Source organism: Ctenopharyngodon idella, chromosome 20, assembly GCF_019924925.1.
Source record: "Ctenopharyngodon idella isolate HZGC_01 chromosome 20, HZGC01, whole genome shotgun sequence".
Lineage (NCBI taxonomy): Eukaryota > Metazoa > Chordata > Actinopteri > Cypriniformes > Xenocyprididae > Ctenopharyngodon > Ctenopharyngodon idella.
The window spans coordinates 11,606,750-11,625,727 of record NC_067239.1 but is presented as its reverse complement, the minus strand read 5'-3'; the positions used below and the strand labels follow the sequence as shown (position 1 = coordinate 11,625,727).

Sequence of the window (18,978 nt, the reverse complement as noted above, 5' to 3'; positions counted from 1 at the left end):
AGAATGACGTCAATCACTACTTTCCGGCTACACCATGCCTATCAAGCTGTTGGCGGTAGAGGTCTGCGTTATGCAGATAAGATTTCTTGCTGCGCGGGATTAAATTTTGAATGAAAGGCGGATTGCGGTCGGTAACTTTAGTGTACTTTAGGCGGGAGCGGGCGGTCTGACAATAACCCGGTCGCTCCCGAGATGCTTTGACATCAACGCATCTGTGCTTGAACTTGAAGTGAACAAAACTTTCTGCAGTGGTGGCGTTTTTAACTTTTTTAATTTTTTTATTAGGAAACTTCAGGGATCACCAGTTCCCTGACCTGAGAAACCTGACAAGATATGTTCTTTGCATTAGATGTCTGCGCGAGTCCCCCTTTAGAGAACATTCAACCTTTGTGATTGGATTTTGGAGGAGAGACGTTCTGAAACGGTCGTCAGTCAGCGTCATTCTGTTCTTGCGTGGATGTTAAAAAAGATTTCATTTTGCAGTATAGCTAGTAAGCCAACAGTTTTCGTTTATGTAATTTTGGCATAGCCTATAGTTTTGAGGGACATGTTGTAGGCTATTTAATTTAGCCTATTTTTCTCTGTGATATTTAGCCTAATATTCTTTGTGACATTTTTTCTCTGACATTTTTTAGGGTGTTGACAGCATCATAGACAAATAACAAATACAAATCTTGTATATGCAACATTTTATATTAGTTATCCCCAATCACTCTCTTTCTTTAGGGGAAGTTTAAACGCAAGATTCTGAAAACGATCTTTAGCGGGACCCGTCGGGTCGGGAAGAAAATCACTATATGCGGATAGTGGGTGAACACAGAGTGAATTTTAGGCGGGAGCAGGTGCGTGCGGAATAGAACCATTGCGGGAGCGGGACGAAAAAAAACAGTCCCGCGCAGACCTCTAGTTGGCGGCAGAAACGCAAGCCTAATCAGGGTGTACCGTTCCGTTCCAAACCGTACTGAACTGAACCGTACCGCTCAGTGGAAATGAGCCATAAAATTGTCCTTGATCTTTTGACAGATTGTCATTGTACCATTAAAACATCCTGCAAGTTTCATAGCTTAAAATATCCTCCCCTCAGCACAAAAAAAAAAAAAAAAAAAAAAAAAAAAAAAGCATTTATCAATCTCCAAAAACGACTCGTTTGGATGTTGTGGATTGTGATGTCACAAAAAAAAAAATAATAAAAATAATAATAATAATAAAAAATTTGCGAGGACATCTGCGCACGGTCCTCTTCAGGTCCCCCACAGATTTTCTACAGGATTCAGGTCTGGACTCTAGGTGGGCCATTCGAAAATATTAATCTTTCTTTGCTGAAGCCATTCTTTTGTTGATTTAGATGTGTGTTTTGGATCACTGTTGTGCTGAAATTTGATAGATCTCTTCATTTTCAGCTTTCTAGCAGATGCCAGAAGGTTCTGTGCCAAAATTGACTGGTACTTGGAGCTATAAATTATTCCCTCCACCTTCACTAAAGCCCTAGCTGAAGAAAAACAGCCCCAAAGCATGATGTTCCCCTCTGGATATGGTGTCCTTTTGCTGATATGCTGTGTTGTTTTTGCGCCAAATATCTCTTTTACAATTTTGGCCAAAAGGTTTTTATCTTGGTCTCACAGACCATTTTTCCACATGGTTTTGGAAATTTGGGTATATGTTTTTGCAAAGTTTAACAGGGCTTAGAGAAATCTTTCTTTTCTTTTCTCAAAAGGCTTGCGTTTTGCCACCCTGCCCCATAGCCCAGACAGATGGAGAATACAGGAGACAGTTCCACATGTAGGGATCAATCAGTACATGCCAGAAATAGCTGTAACTCTTTTAATGTTGCTGTAGGCCAGTGCAAAGACTGCAAAGATTGCAATGCAAGTCAATGCAAAGATTTTGTTGCTCTTATAAAAGTCTGGGTATAGGGAGTCCGTAGATATTCCCTTCTCAGTCCGGTACTTCACCTGATTTTCCATTATAGATTTGAGAGGACACACATCTAATAAAAGGAAATCACTCTGGAATCCAAAAGGTCAGCCAAAGCTTGGAAAATTGCATGTTTACACACCGGATATGGGAAAAGAGTGACTCAAACAAAACACTTAATGTCTTTAAAAGTTTAAGCCATGAACCTCACAAACTTTTTAAATTCAGCATTCATTTGCTTCTCTGAAGCGCTTGTTGCTTGTACTTGTAAATGGAGAACCTGTTGAAGGCAGCCAATCAGAGTTTGACTTTTGCCTTCATGAAAGTATTTCCACTTTTGGGTGCCATGGACATATTTTTTGTGTGTGAGTGTTTCAGGGAGGTTTAGATGATTATAAAACATTTCTATTTAACAGATCTCAGTTTAAATGTTTCAAATTGCTTTTATATTAAATTATATTTCTAATATAGAACTGATCTCAAAAGGAGATTGACATCCTTTCTAAAGACAACATAATAAAATAAGGCATCTCCTGACAACATTTTAACTTCTAGAGAAAGCAATAATTAACCCCTTCACACATTTATAATATTCTAACCAAGACCTTGCTGTGAGTTTTTCAATATTACAATTATCTTAGAACACATCTTTGAAAACATTGCTTCCCAAGCACCACTAATATCAAGCATTTGAGATAATAGCTATGCATGCTAATAAGCATGTGAGATAATAGTGATGCTTTGCTTAGCGAAAGACTGTGAATCTCACCTTTGATTGCATCTTGATGCACATCAACTTGGCTGGCAGGTATGCAAGGCAACTCATCTGGGCTTAGCACAGCAGGATAGAGTGAGAGCTCAGGAAAAGAATCAACTTCAGACCCAGTCTGAGTCCTATAAAACAAGTAAAATCAACATCAGGTCCTCTACCTACCCACTCTCAAGCAATTCAATTCTTCCAGCACCCTTCTCTTCCCAGTCTTCTGATTCATTCCACCTACTTCTATTAGCATATTTATATCTTCATCAGAGAATATGGACTGTGTAAGGTCATGCATGTATATAAGTGCTGGTGACAAGAGGCTGGTAGACCGTCAACAGGTTTTGGGTTGATTCCAGTGTCTAACTACGCACTGCCTAACAGGCTGCCTCACTGTTTAACTGCAGCCATTTACCCGTAGGTTAAAATTACACATTTGACAACATAACAGATTCCAGAGACAGAGAGACAATGCTTAAAATAGCAACTGTAAGAATGGAAGCTCTGTTTTTCAGTCAGCTTTTTAATAGAAACAATTTATGAAATATACTAAATATTATACTATAGCTGTCAGATTTTATTGTTTAATTGAAATATAATATTGAAACTGACTTGTCTTAAAGTACTTTCCCATTTCTATAAAACCATTCTGAAAGCATCAGAATGCTTGCTGGAGCTGGTCTCCAGACAGCCACATGACTTCTCTCTACGTTAATTAGTCTTCTGTTTAATGACTACACAATCGGTGGTTTCTACACAGCTGTCAGGAGACATCTCACTGAAATCTCTTTTGTCTCTCAATTACTAGATAGAAATCAACAGATTCAGAATAAAAATATTTATTAAAAATATATGATAAACTTCACTCACACATCAAATTCATTTTCCCTGAGAATTTCCTTAAACCTCTTCATGAAGATTCTTTCACTCTCTGCAAACTCTACAAAGCCTCGATCTGAAACAGTAACCATGGAAACAGAGTTGGGCAGCGTGGTAAATTAATATTAATAGTGGTGCTCTTTGCACACAAGAGCTTTTCTCACCTTGTGATTCAGGCATGTCAATATGAGAGCTTTCACTTCTCTCCCGTCGTCGCTGTTTCTCATCATCCCAGATGGCCTGGAGACCAGGGTTTCTACCAATCTGATCTGGACACAACATACAAAAAAAGCATACTCATGAGTTCACAACACAAACACCACAACTCCAGAAAGACTCAACTAAAGCTTACAGTCAATTCCAGCAGCGTCTGATTTTACCACGTTGCTTTTCCCAGCAAGCAAAAAATACATGATAACGCAACAAGTACTGGGTGAAAGTGGTCACATACAGGTGTAAACATGGTCCGAACTATTGATCAACATATTGGCCGATATTTGGCATTTTCAATTAAAGGGTTAGTTCATCCAAAAATGAAAATTCTGTCATTAATTACTTACCCTCATGTCATTCCACACCCACAAGACTTTCGTTCATCTTCGGAACACAAATTAAGATATTTTTGATAATATCCGAGAGGTATATGACTTGTCCATAGACAGTATTATAATCAACACTTTCAAGGTCCAGAAAGGTACTAAAGACAATCCAGCTGAAGTGTACATTTGTAGCCTGCGTGAAGAACGTGTGTATTCTGCATGACATTTTAAACTATATCCAGTTGGCTGCTATGTCATATTCACTGTGTACTGCATGTAATATAACTGCTATCTGGCCTTTATTTGAGAAAATATTAAGTGAAAAATGAAAAAAATATGAAAAATGCTATAATAAGAGTACAGAATTAAGAGGTTTCTATCTAAAGTAAAAATCTGTTTATTTTACATATTTTTAAAATTTGCCTATTGATATATTTTCAAATGAATTATTTCTAATTTAGTAAATATTTAAAATATAATCTTATTACAGCAATGGTTATGCATGCGTTCTTTACTTTCAGCTATATATCAGCCATTGGCCACCCTGCTCCATAAGATACCAGCATTGGCCATCAAAAAAAAAAATCCATATCGGTTGACCCCTAGTGCAAACGTTTTTGTGACCCAAACAATCAAACCATATTAGGGGGTATGTGTGACCATATTGCATTTGTAGTGTTAGTTTAAGGGGGATTACACACTTGAGAAAGATTGTGAACTCTTTATGGACAGGAACAAGCTTAAGTTTAAAATCACGATGTCCTTTTGTCGCACTAAGCCTATTAAAGTCAATGGCTTTGCAGTGTTCTGTGAGCCAGTGCAAATTAGTGTATGGAGCCCTTATGCCCAAAGTATACTTTGTTTTTCTTATGCGTACGCTAGAGTATGCGTACAGTCAAACGCGCAGTCTTTCAAAGTATACTCCCATTTGATAGCGTGCGTGAACACAGGCGGTCGACACATGCGCCCTAGAAAGTTTCTTCTTTGTCCGGTGTCTGCGCTATTTTTTTGGACCCTCACGTACATGTAAAAAACAAAGTATACTTTGGGCTTTAATGCTATCTATCATGACGAGTCCCAGACAATAGAAAGGCCATGTCAATCAACCAAAGCACAGCAAAAAGTAATATATGCAGTGAAATAAATAGTGTGCCAACCTTTTTTTGCACAATGACACTGATTACCGATTAGTAATGTATGTTGTCACAGATGTTATTACCCGGGGTAGGCAGGGACACTCTCATGCTCATACACATACACACACACTCCCCCTTACTCTCAATCTCCAAACGGTTGAGAACATCAGCAGCCACGGCATCAACCTCCAGCTCGCACACACTCATCCGTTCCACCTCCTCTAAAATCAGAGAACTGCAAAACACATAAAATGAAGGTAAAAATGCCATACGATGTTGGTATGTAGTGACATATAGCAACAATACATACACACCTTGGTATGTTGTCCTCCTCCCAGCGAGTGCACATTGTATCCCTCAGCTCGCTGTCACTGAGTTTAGATGTACAGGGATTCTTCCATGGGCTGGTGCTGCCCCCTACATTGAACATCTGCTCTCCTATAGAAACAAGTAATAATAGAGGTGCAAGGTGCAAAAAAGGACATGTATTGAGTTGAGAACTGTTATTATAAGTTTGACATAATGAAGCGAGTTGTCTTATTGTTGAATTCTGTTCGATTCAGTCTGTCAAATGATTCCATATCAAATGATTCATTCATTTAAAAATGTATTTTTGTGAAGAAAAGATTTTTCATTATATGCATGCATTTCTGAATGTAAATATGAATACATTTACCTTTATACCTCTTTAAGCAAAAAAATGTGGTTATAATAAGACACTTAAAATGGAAGCACATAGTTCAAGAGAACAACCATACTTCGATTCATGTTGTTTTATTTCCTTTTTTTCCCATTTATTCATTTGTAATCATTTAATAATAATAATTTGTTACATTTATATAGCACTTTTTCTTGGCCCTCAAAGCGCTTTACATGTAAGAAGGGAATCTCCTTAACCACCACCAATGTGCAGCATCAACCTCAATGATGCAACGGTCGGACATATTGCGCCAGAATGCCCACCACACACCAGCTCATTGGTGGAGTGTGATGAAGCTAATCAGTATTTATATGGGGATGATTTGGAGGCCATGATGATTGACAGAGGCCAATGGGCAAATCTGGCCAGGATGCCGGGGTTACACCCCTACTCTTTAATCTGGCATCTCTTTAACCTGGCATACAAATAACACATTATCCATTTATATTTTCACATCCGTTAAAGGATTGTTAGGTTACATAAATTAGGTCAGCCGGAACCGGGAACACTTCCTATAACGCCCGATGTACTCGTTACATCATAAGAAGAATGGCATCTACGCTAATATTAGTCTCTCTATTTATCCCGAGGTTTACCATAGTCAGCCGGATCCGGGCGGTATCCAGATCATATGGAGGACCTGCACCTAGACACGACCACAACACATCCCTGAAGTGTCAGCTAGATTGTCTCAACTATCCCCTGTGAAGGCCTCATCGACACGACAGCCAGTGGCACAGATCGTCAACAAAACCGTTTCCATGTCAGCGTGATAATCTGATCTTCAACCAGATGGAACTGGATTAAATATTTTGACTGTTTCCAATCCTAATCTGATTTATGACCAGTAGCGCTGCCTGAATCACAATCATGCACTGTTTGTTGTTGGCCAGAGGAGGACTGGCCCCCTGACTGAGCCTAGTTTCTCCCAAGGATTTTTTTTTTTTTTTTTTCATTTTTGTCACGTGATTGAGTTTGGGTTCCTTGATGCTGTTGCCTCTGGCATACTTAGTTGGGGACTTTTGATATTCAACTTGATATTCAACAATGTTTTTGATCTGCCTCCATTGACACCATTCTATGCAAACAGAATTGAGCTGGACAATGACATCACTGCTTTATCCAGAGCTGCTGTATAGATAAATTAACAAAATTAATAACTAATCATTTTTACAATGGAATGAATCAATACTGAACTTACTTAAGATGGACAATGACACCATTTTCTTCTAGAGCTGCTGTGCAAGTTATTTTCCTGTTATCACTGTAAAGCTGCTTTGACACAATCTGCATTGTAAAAAGCGCTATATAAATAAAGATGACTTGACTCTTTTCGAAGGACATCCTGGAATTTTTAATCGGAGAGTCAGGACCTCGGTTTAATGTCTCATCCGAAGGACGGTGCTTTTAGACAATATACTGTCCCTATCACTATACTGGGGCTTTAGGACCCACACAGACCGCAAGGAAAGCACCCTCTGCTGGCCTCACTAACACCTCTTCCAGCAGCAACCTAGTTTTCCCAGGAGGTCTCCCATCAAGATACTGACCAGGCTTAAGTCAAGTCAAGTCAAGTCACCTTTATTTATATAGCGCTTTTTACAATGCAGATTGTGTCAAAGCAGCTTTACAGTGATAAATGGTATATAATTTTGGCTGCACAGCAGCTCTTAAACAAAATGCTGTCAATGTATGCAGATGCAAAGCACTGTTGAATATCAAATGTCAAATGTCAAGTGTCCCCAACTAAGCAAGCCAAAGGCGACAGCGGCAAGGAACCCAAACTCCAACAGGTGACATCAGGTGGCAAACAGGTGGCAAATAGGTGTTAAAATGGAGAAAAAAACCTTGGGAGAAACCAGGCTTAGTCAGTCATCTAATTTGTGCATTAATGGCTGTTATAAAGTTTACTAATTACAGCAAAGCAGGTAAGTATACTTTACCTGTGCACGCCATTGTCTCGTCTCCCCTCAGATGCGCTGTAATGGCGATCCTGCGCGCAATTCTCAAAACACCCACAAGATGGAGGCGTTTATCGGTATATCCAATATTACAAAACCGATATCCGATTATGGTAAAATGCTTAAATATCGGGGAAAATATCGGTAAATTGATGTATCGGTCGATCTCTACTAATTTTACAGGAATGCTAAGGGGTTAATCTTATGACTCTGGTTTCAAGGAATATTTGTCTTCAAGATTTAGGGGTAAGAGACTGTCTCCATTTTAAGGTTTTTGCTATAACTAGACCATGTTGTGAAGCAGTAATACTTAAGTGTGTTAAGAAATAGGGTTGGGCAACGTATACCAATTTGGCATCAGACGATGTCTACAGTAAAACATCACGATGGGGGGAGGGGGGTTGGTTTGCGTTTAAGCGTTAAGCTCAACTTCCATTGGAATGAAATAAAAACGCACGCTCTGCTCCGCGACAGTGGACACGCACCGTTAATGTGGCACGCATCTGGAAAAAGAGAGTGCACACGGAGCTGAAAGGGCTTGAATGAAGCACGTCTGGCTTTAGATAAAACTACTAGAGGATATAGCAGTAAAATATCATTACCACAAACAATCCTGAGTGCTTGTGGTGTAATCTGCACCGATATTTTGACACGCTGCTCACTTCAACTAGAAACAGTAAAATGGTGCTACCATTTGGTCTTGCGGTTCGGATGGAAACATGCCGTGGTCCGGATGCGGAATATCAGTGGTTTAGTTCGTGTAAACATCTAGTAGCCTATAATTTGTTTGCCGTTTTTTTGCACAATTAAATCTTTACTGTTTAAATTGTGTTCATTGAACTGTTTTGAATGTAATTTGTATTGTGATCGGGAACAACTTCATTATGTTATTATTACCTAATCAGAAAAAAAGTGTTAATTATTCGAAGTAACTGCACGGAACTTGAAAGCATGCACTGGGCGATACAGTGTGATTGTTTTTTTTGTTTTGTTTTTTTTGCAGGCAGGTTGCGGGGGAATCACGATGCCGGCTTAACACGTGATGTCTGTCAGCCATCGGCAATGGGCAATGGCATCGTCTATCGGCCCAACCCTATTAAGAAACAGTCATGAAATCGTACTCTTTTTGAGTACACTTAAGTGGCCTTTTATAAGGGGCGTTTCCTCCGAGGAGGCAAGTTAGGCAGTGTCGTCTCCCAAAAAAAAAAAAAAAAAAAAAACCTGAATGAGAAAATAATCGATATTACTAAAATATAACAATGCAAATATTACAAACTGTGATATAAAGTGTTATGGTCATCGTTTTTATAAAGTAATGCTGCCCAACAGCAACACCTGCAGGTAAAATTACAGCAGGAGGCATGCCTCCTCTCCCCTCATTGACTTATAACAGAGCCCCAAAGTGTTCAGTGTGTTTAGTATGGGGGCATTTTTGTTCCATTATTCTAAATAAATAGATTATGACCCACAAATAAATGTTAAAAGATTCCCAAAAAATAATCATATGCACAAATAAAAAGAATGAGATCCACAAAAATATGTTAGGAGTTTCACAGAAATTGATAAAAAAAAAAGAAAAAAAAAAAATTTTGCTAATTAAAAAAAACCCCATTCACAAATATGTTTTTATGTCACAAGCACAACTCTGCCTGGCATTCATTTGTGAATTGCTTTCTGTACATTTGTGAATTGCAGCACGCATTTGTGGATCTCTTTCTGCACATTTGTGGATTGTGAAAAAAAATCAAGACTGCAGACAAATCCACATATAGGTCAACTCCACCCACCGACTACTCAAGCCATTCAGATAAGACCACATAGGGCTGACCAATCGCAGCACGTTCTCACTACAACCAATCACGTTTTGCTTTACAATCAGGGAAGGAACAGATTTGCACCCCTGAAAGAAGCTCTGTACTACTCTATCGGCGCTTAGTTCGAACTGATCTGAAGTGCTGTTTAAGTGATTAAAACACCCCATTTTCAAAAAAGATTTTTGGAGTATAATGTTTCTTTATATTGCCATCAGGATCAGTGAATCAGGATAAAGGACTATGCATGAATTATGATCATTCACAGATCCCGACCCTTGTTATAACACCTTCTCTACCTGACGCGAGCAGCGCAGTACGGCGCGATGCAACAAATAGAAGGCATCATAATCATTATAAACATACGGATCACAGCAAATAGAAGGCATCATAATCATTATAAACAAACGGATCACATTATTATGGTCCATATAAATGCAGCTAGTGATACTGTCTACAACCGGCGCGGCGCGACACGTCACCGGCAGTAAACGGACCCGTTCTACTACTGAAGTACAGTATTGCACACTTGCATAATACATGTCTAAAACCAAATATGATCTCGAATGACCAACACTGAGGTAAGCTATATCATCTCTACAAACAACGGTAACGTTAAAATATTTAATTAATGTTTAAAATATTACTCATAGGCCTAATGTTTAATAGCTGGTTTGCTGCTCATATCCGTCATCAAAATGTTTGACTGTTGGCTGTTGCGTGATGACAGTTTCATCTATTTCACGAACTCGCATGTTTATTACAAGGTTGAATCCAATTAGTTAAGTTAATAGCTTATTGACGCTTTCTGTTCTATCTTCATTGACGTGATGTTTCCATAACGCATCTGTATCCATAGCATTGTCCCTATAACAGAGAGCACTGTTTCTCTAGCATTTTCAAATGGCACATAAAATATAATAGTTTGGCCTGGTTTGAAACACAGTCTAATGGTGTAACGAAATCTTTTTACTGTACTAATGTTTAAGAACCCTATACTTCCTATCTAAACCAATGCATTACGAGACCACCCAAGATTGTAAAGCAAAACGTGATTGGTTGTAGTGAGAACGTGCCGCAATTGGTCAGCACAATGTGGCCGTTATCTGACTGGCTTGAGTCGGTGGGTGGAGTCAACCTCTTTGTGGATTTGTCTGCAGTCTTGACGCTAGAATGGTTTCAAAATCCATAAATTTGTGAGGTGATTCACAAATGCATGTAGAGATCCACAAATGATCATAATCTATTTATTTGGAATAATGGAACAATTCTATCTCCATAAATTAGTGGGGGGTAATTGAGAATGAATGGGGGAAAGTCATGTAAGAGGAGGCCATGTCTCCATCGTGCTATGATTGGATATGATTGGTTTGTGTGATAAATCTCGCCTTTTGTTTACATGCGCGTTCCGCATTCAAATCAGCCTGAATGAAGACAACGATGGGAAGCCTAATTAAAAAGTAAGTAAACAACTCAGCCACTTAGATATCACTGCTTTGTCACATCAAAATCAAACTTAAAATGGCCTGAAAGCATGACTGAGCAATCAGCTTGGTGAAATTAAAGGTACATCTTCGTGTCTATGACCAGTACATACAACATTGATGACTGCTGAAAATAAGATGATTATTAAAAAGAAAAGCTGAATATTAGTTCACAAATAATATAAATTGTATAAATTATTACTGCCTTTAGTTATTATTTTGGAATAAATGTAGAAATGCATAAAAACACTAACTTGATTAGATCTATACTTGGTTTTAATAAATAGAACATTACATACACCAAGTGCAGAATTATTAGGCAAGTTGATTTTCTGATCATATTTTTTTTTTTTCCCAAGCACAATTTACCAATTCCAAACCACATCAACCTTAATAACTACTATTGGGACTATTGGGCTGGGAATGAAAAACACCTTAAATTCAGCTGTGCATAATTATTAGGCAGGTTTTCTTTTACAGGCAAAATGAGCAAAAAAAAAAAAAAAAAAAAAAAAAAAAAGATTTAACTCTTATTATTAAATGCTCAAGAGAAGGATGCAATACTGATGCAATACTAGAAATTGCAAAGTTAAGGCATGACCACTGGACAGCAAAATGCTCATTGAGTCAGCAGGGCCAGACAAAAACAGGTGGAAAAGAAACGACACATGATAACTGCAAAATAATTAAGAATTAAGGTGAATAATTAAGTGTGAAACCATCAGGAACCCTTTAGTCTCCAATGCCACCATTTTCCAGAACTGCAACCTACCTGGGGTCTCCAAAAGTGCAAGGTGTCAGGATCTAGAGACTAAAATTAGGTAAAGAATCCTAAAAAATGACCCCCACTTAAAAATCACAAGCTGAAGTAGGGCTGCACGATTCTTGCTAAAATGTGAATCACGATTTTTCTCCATGGGAATTGAGATCATGATTCTCTCACACGATTCTTATTTTTTTCCAACCAAAACATTTATTGCAAAAAAAGAAGTGCTGTCTACACAGGACATTCATTTATAATAAAGTGCTGGAATTAAAAGTAACAAAAATAGTCTCTTTTCCTTATTTAAGACACCTTAAACTGAATAACTTAAAATCTGTAAGCTGCTGAACATAAACAATAGAATGTTAACAATAATAAAAATAATTAATAAATAGCACCTGTGCTTTTTGGACTCTCCAACTGGCTTAGGGGCCGTTCACGTCATGTCTTTTGTGCGCTTAAATTCGTTATTTCAAATGTGTGAGTCTGACCAATAAATTTTGACTGATATAGCATCTTGGATTATTTTAAAGTAAATAAGTGAACATGAATGCAGCGTGATCTGAATACAGGGAATGCAAGTGCAAGTGAATCACAAACAGTGGTACAAGAGGATGTGGTGCTGGTCCTTCAAGAGTCACTCTCAATCTGTCGGTCTATAAAGCCAGAATGGTGTGAGATTTGACACAATGATCAAATATAAACCAAAAAAATAAAAAATATTTTGAGTAAAATATCTTGAAATGTATTAAAATTTTGAAAACTCACCGACCGTGAGTTTTCAAAATCGCGATAATTAAGCATAGTTTTAATGATAATTCAATTTTAAATGATAATACTAACCATCAAGACATTTATCATGGTTTATCGTGAAACTAGTAATCGTTCCATCCCTATTATGTAGGTATTGTGTATCCACACCTATATGTGCTGTTGAAGGGATAGTTCGCCCAAAATTGTCATTAATTGCTTACCCTCATGTTGTTCCAAACCCATAAGACTTTCGTTCATCTTCGGAACACAAATGAAGATCTTTTTGATGAAATCTGAGAGCTTTCTGTCCCTCCATAGACAGCTACACAACTGAAACTCGCTTCAAAAAGTTCATAAAGAGATTGTAAAATTAACCGATATGAATTGAGTGGTTTAGTCAAAATTCTGAAGAGACTCGATCGCTTTATATGATGAACAGATTTAATTTAGGAGAGAATGAACGAGAATGAGCCTCATTGGTTTTCACATGTCAAGCAAACATACTTGAGTCTCCGTTTACCAAAAATGATGTGTTGATGAATGTTTATATGTGAATAAAAGCCTAAATGCAATCATTTAATCATTTATATTTACATTTACATTTATTCATTTGGCAGACACTTTTATCCAAAGCGACTTACAAGTGAGGAATACAACAAGCGAGTCGTCATGATGAGGCAAATAGACAAGAAGTGCTCACAATACAAGTTTCAGACATTGCTCAGAGTATCATAAGCTACAATCATAGAGTATGCATTGACTCGATTGCTCCTGTCTGCCTCGCTGCTCAGATTGGTTTGCGTCTGTAACTCCGTATAGCTTTGTTTTGAATCTCTTACTTTTATTCATTGTTGCTTATTTTTTTATTACTTTATATGTAATATTGCCTACCACACTAATCTGACGTCGCTAGCTTGTAATATTTGAATCTAAATCGCTGTTACAACGCATTTGCATTTGCAGCGCTAGCTTGTTAACTTGTTAACAGTCGCTCGCGCGCTCCTTTTTCAACGCGTTCTTCAAACAGCTGTGGTAAGTCGGATCAGTCTACAAACACGGTGAGTCATGTCATCCTCTCCCAGCATTGCTACCTGTTCCATTTGCCACATGTTTACCATAGCTCTCTCTGTCAGCGACCAGGGATTTACATGTCATAAATGTAGGGAAATAGTCAGGCTGACAGAGAGAATCTCAGAATTAGAGACACGCATCCAAACTTTAATCGAGGATAGTAAGAATGCAAGGGCTTCAGATACTGTTTTGGATGCGACTAGCTTAGTGAACTCTGTACATTGTTTGGTTCCGGCTGTAGAGCCCGCGCAGCAGGGCACTTGGGTAACGGTGAGGCGGCCTAGCTGCGGAAAACACCACTCTTCCGTTCCAATAAGAACATCAAACAGGTTCTCCCCACTCAGTGATACACCCACTGAGAATCCTGTTGAAAGTGCCCTAGTTATTGGCGATTCTATTACACGGAACGTGAAAATAGAGACACCAGCCACCATAGTCACATGTTTACCGGGAGCCAGAGCACCTGACATCAAAGCAAATTTAAAAGTGCTGGCTAATGCTAATCGTAAATACTCTAAGATTATTATTCACGTCGGCACTAATGATGTTCGACTTCGCCAGTCGGAGATCACTAAAATTAACATTAAAGAGGTGTGTGAACTCGCAAGTACAATGTCAGGAGAAGTAATTTGCTCTGGCCCCCTTCCTGTTCGTCAGAGTGATGAGATAGTTAGCAGATTATCATCACTCAATGGCTGGCTGTCTAAGTGGTGTCCGCAAAATAATATAGGTTTCATAGATAATTGGAAAAGTTTTTGGGGCAGACCTGACCTGTTAAAAAGAGATGGTATTCATCCCTCCCGGGATGGTGCTGCTCTTCTCTCTAGTAATATGGCACATAGTCTTAGAACTGAAACATGACAAACTGGGGCCCAGGTCAGAAAGCAGACAGACTGGCTAAACCGACCGTCTGCTAGCTGCCTCACGTTACAGAAGTCAGAAAATTCAGATAACTCTCAACACATAGAAACTCTTACACCTAGATATTTTCAAATAGAGACTGTGTCTGTACCCCGAATTAGTAAAAACAAAAAACTTCCAAACCCATTTAATGGTAAAAATTTAATTGATGTTCAACAAATAAAAAATAGAGATAATAATGCTAAACAAATGATAAAACTCGGGTTGTTAAATATTAGATCCCTTCTTCAAAATCACTTATTGTTAATGATATTATCAAAGATAATAATCTAGATGTGCTGTGTTTGACAGAAACTTGGCTAAAACCGGACGATTACATTACTTTAAATGAGTCTAGTCCTCAAGGTTATGATTATCGACACAATGCCCGTCAGAAAGGCAAAGGGGGAGGTGTTGCTGTAATCTATAGTAATATTTACAGTATTAGTCAGAAGTCTTTCAAATATAATTCCTTCGAAACTATGGTACTTTACGTAACATTATGTAAGTTGACATTTGTGCTGGCTACTGTATACAGGCCACCAGGACACAATACAGACTTTATCAAAGAATTTGCTGACTTTCTATCGGAGTTAGTACTAGCTGCAGATAAAGTCCTTGTTGTTGGTGATTTTAATATTCATGTAGATAATAAAAAAGACGCATTAGGATTGGCATTTGCAGATATTCTAAACTCTATTGGTGTTAGACAACATGTGTCAGGACCCACTCATTGTCGTAATCATACTTTAGATCTAATATTGTCACATGGAATCGATATTGATGCTGTTGAAATTCTGCAGCAGAGTGACGACATCTCAGATCATTATCTAGTCTCGTGTATACTACATTTAGTCAAGGCGGCTAAACTGCCTCCATGCCATAAATATGGTAGAACCATCACTTCTACCACTAAAGATTGCTTTATAAATAATCTTCCTGATCATTTTCATCGCCTTAGCATACCAGACAGCTTAGAAGACCTCGATGTTGCAACAGAAACTATTGCCTCTGTCTTTTCCAGCACATTAGACTCAGTTGCTCCTTTGCGTTTAAAAAAGAAATTAATTGAAATTAATCCAATGCCATGGTACAATGACCACACTCGGGCCCTAAAGTTAGCAGCCAGAAAAATGGAGCGCAGCTGGAAGAAATCAAAACTAGAAGTATTTCGTATTTCGTGGAGAGAGAGAATGATTGAGTACAGAAAGGCCTTAAAATCTGCTAGATCTGCCTATTTTTCAAAACTCTTAGAAGAAAATAAACACAACCCTAGGTATTTATTTGATACAGTGGCTAAATTAACAAGAAATAAAGCTTCAACTTCTGATGTTTCCAAAGAGCACAGCAGTAATGACTTTATGAACTTCTTTACTTGCAAGATTGATAATATTAGAGAAAAAATAATAACCATGCAACCGTCTACTACAGTATCGTGTCAGATAGTGCATTGTAGTGTCCCTGAGGAAAAATTCAATTCATTTACTGCTTTAGGAGAGGAAGAATTGTCTAAACTTGTTAAATCATCAAAATCAACAACATGTATGTTAGACCCTATACCGACTAAGCTATTGAAAGAAATGCTTCCAGAGGTCATAGACCCTCTTCTCAATATCGTCAATTCATCTTTATCATTAGGATACGTACCAAAAACTTTTAAGCTGGCTATTATTAAACCTCTTATTAAAAAACCACAACTTGATCCTAGAGAATTAGTCAATTACAGGCCGATCTCAAATCTCACTTTTCTGTCAAAAATACTAGAAAAGGCAGTATCATCACAGCTATGTTCCTTTTTTAGAAAGAAATGGTATCTGTGAGGATTTCCAGTCAGGATTTAGACCGTACCATAGTACTGAGACTGCTCTCATTAGAGTTACTAATGATTTGCTCTTATCATCAGATCGTGGTTGTATCTCTCTATTAGTGTTACTGGATCTTAGTGCAGCATTTGACACTATTGATCACAATATTCTTTTAAATAGACTCGAAAATTATGTTGGCATTAGTGGAATTGCATTGTCATGGTTCAAATCATACTTATCTGACCGTTATCAGTTTGTAGTAGTAAACGAAGACATGTCATATCGATCACAAGTTCAATATGGAGTACCACAAGGCTCAGTACTAGGACCGTTACTGTTCACTCTGTACATGCTACCCTTGGGAGATATCATTAGGAAGCATGGCGTTAGTTTTCACTGTTACGCTGATGATACTCAGCTCTATATTTCTTCGCGCCCTGACGAAACTTACCAATTCACAAAATTAACGGAATGCATAGCTGATATAAAAAATTGGATGACCAGTAATTTCCTACTACTAAATTCAGAAAAAACAGAGATTCTAATTTTTGGACCAAAAACTTCTTCACGTAATAACCTACAATATTGTCTAACACTTGATTGCTGCTCTGTTAAGTCTTCGTCGTCAGTTAGGAACCTGGGTGTGCTCTTTGATACCAATCTTTCATTTGAAGGCCATGTTACTAGCATCTGTAAAACCGCATTCTTCCATCTTAAAAATATATCTAAACTACGACATATGCTCTCAATGAAAAATGCAGAAGTTAGTTCATGCGTTCATGACCTCAAGGCTAGATTACTGTAACGCTCTACTGGGTGGTTGTTCTGCTCGCCTGATAAATAAACTACAGCTCGTACAAAATGCAGCAGCTAGAGTTCTTACTAGAACCAGGAAGTATGACCATATTAGCCCAGTTCTGTCAACACTGCATTGGCTTCCTGTTAAACATCGTATAGATTTTAAAATCTTGCTAATTACTTACAAAGCACTAAATGGTTTAGCTCCCCAGTACCTGAGCGAGCTCCTAATTCATTATAGTCCTTCACGTCTATTGCGATCTCAGAATTCAGGCCAGCTGATAATACCTAGAATATCAAAATCAACTGCAGGTGGTAGATCCTTCTCCTATTTGGCACCTAAACTCTGGAACAATCTTCCTAGCATTGTTCGGGAAGCAGACACACTCTGTCAGTTTAAATCTAGACTAAAAACGCATCTCTTTAACCTGGCATATACATAACACATTACCAATTTATATTTCCAAATCCGTTAAAGGATTATTAGGCTGCATAAATTAGGTCAGCCGGAACCGGGAACACTTCCTATAACACCTGATGTACTCGTTACATCAGAAGAAGAATGGCATCTACGCTAATATTAGTCTTTCTGTTTATCCCGAGGTTCACCGTAGTCAACCGGATCCGGGCCGTATCCAGGTGAGACCAAGGACCTGCACCTTGACACGACCACAACGCAGCCCTGAAGTATCAGCAGAGATTGAGTCAACTAGATCATCCCCTGTGAAGGCCTCATCGACACGACAGCCACGACACAGTTCCTCAACAACCGTCCATACCGGCGTGATGAATACGATCCTCAATTGGATGGAACTGAAATAAATACTTTTAATGTTGCGATCCTATTGGACTTATGATAGCAACCTGAATTGTAACAAAGCACTGTTGGCCAGAGGAGAACTGGCACCCCGACTAAGCCTGGTTTCTCCCAAGGTTTTTTTCTCCATTTTAACACCAATTTGCCACTTGTCTGCCACCTGATGTCACCTGATGGAGTTTGGGTTCCTTGCCGCTGTCGCCTCTGGCTTGCTTAGTTGGGGACACTTGACTTGACATTTGATATTCAACAGTGCTTTGATCTGCCTGCATTGACACTATTCTTTAAGAGCTGCTGTGCAGCCAAACAATGTACCAGTTATCAATGTAAAGCTGCTTTGACACAATCTACATTGTAAAAAGCGCTATATAAATAAAGGTGACTTGACTTGACTTGACAACAGAGAGGGATTAAAGGATGTGAAAGGATAGGTAATGAAAGGATAGGTTTTTTTTTTCTTTTTTTAGGATGAGGTTAAGTGCTCACGAAAGAGATGAGTTTTCAGCTGTCTTTTGAATATTGCCAGGGATTCTGCATTCCGGATGAAGGCAGGAAGAATGTTCCACCAGCAAGGAACTGTGAACGAGAATGTTCTGGAGAGTGATTTCATGCCTCTCTGTGATGGTACCATGAGCCTTCGCTCCTTTAATGAGCGTAGGCTTCTGGTAGGGGTGTAGACTTGTAAGAATGAATCTGTGAATCTGAGATCTGTAAGCAAGCATCAACGCCTTGAACTTGATGCGAGCAGCAAGTGGTAGCCAGTGCAGAGAGATGAAGAGAGACGTGACGTGGGCTCTTTTGGGCTAGTTAAAGATAAGACGTGCTGCAGTGTTCTGAATCAACTGTAGAGGTTTGCTTGTGCATGATGGCAGTCCAGCCAGAAGAGC

The 18,978-nt window shown here is 38.5% G+C and overlaps 2 protein-coding genes across 3 annotated transcripts in view; both read right to left on the bottom strand.

Moving 5' to 3' along the window:
* LOC127502714 (DNA polymerase zeta catalytic subunit-like) overlaps positions 1-18,978 on the bottom strand; it is an 845,784-nt gene that overhangs the window by 36,512 nt on the left and 790,294 nt on the right. The window contains exons 2-6 of one of the 2 annotated variants that reach the window (XM_051875938.1): positions 5,543-7,775; positions 5,369-5,463; positions 3,718-3,822; positions 3,545-3,629; positions 2,684-2,808 (exon numbers count right to left, since the gene is read on the bottom strand). In XM_051875938.1, the coding sequence (XP_051731898.1) occupies positions 2,684-2,808; positions 3,545-3,629; positions 3,718-3,822; positions 5,369-5,463; positions 5,543-5,658 (526 nt within the window). In that variant the 5' untranslated portion in view covers positions 5,659-7,775. Of the gene's footprint in view, positions 1-2,683; positions 2,809-3,544; positions 3,630-3,717; positions 3,823-5,368; positions 5,464-5,542; positions 9,705-18,978 lie in introns of those variants that run through there. The other variant, XM_051875937.1, reaches the window with a different exon arrangement.
* The window catches only part of LOC127502741 (DNA polymerase zeta catalytic subunit-like), a 101,136-nt gene continuing 92,997 nt past the window's right edge, over positions 10,840-18,978 (bottom strand). Inside the window, exon 5 of the mRNA XM_051876039.1 lies at positions 10,840-12,603. Coding sequence (XP_051731999.1) covers positions 12,578-12,603 — 26 coding nt within the window. The 3' untranslated portion in view covers positions 10,840-12,577. The remainder of the gene's footprint in view (positions 12,604-18,978) is intronic.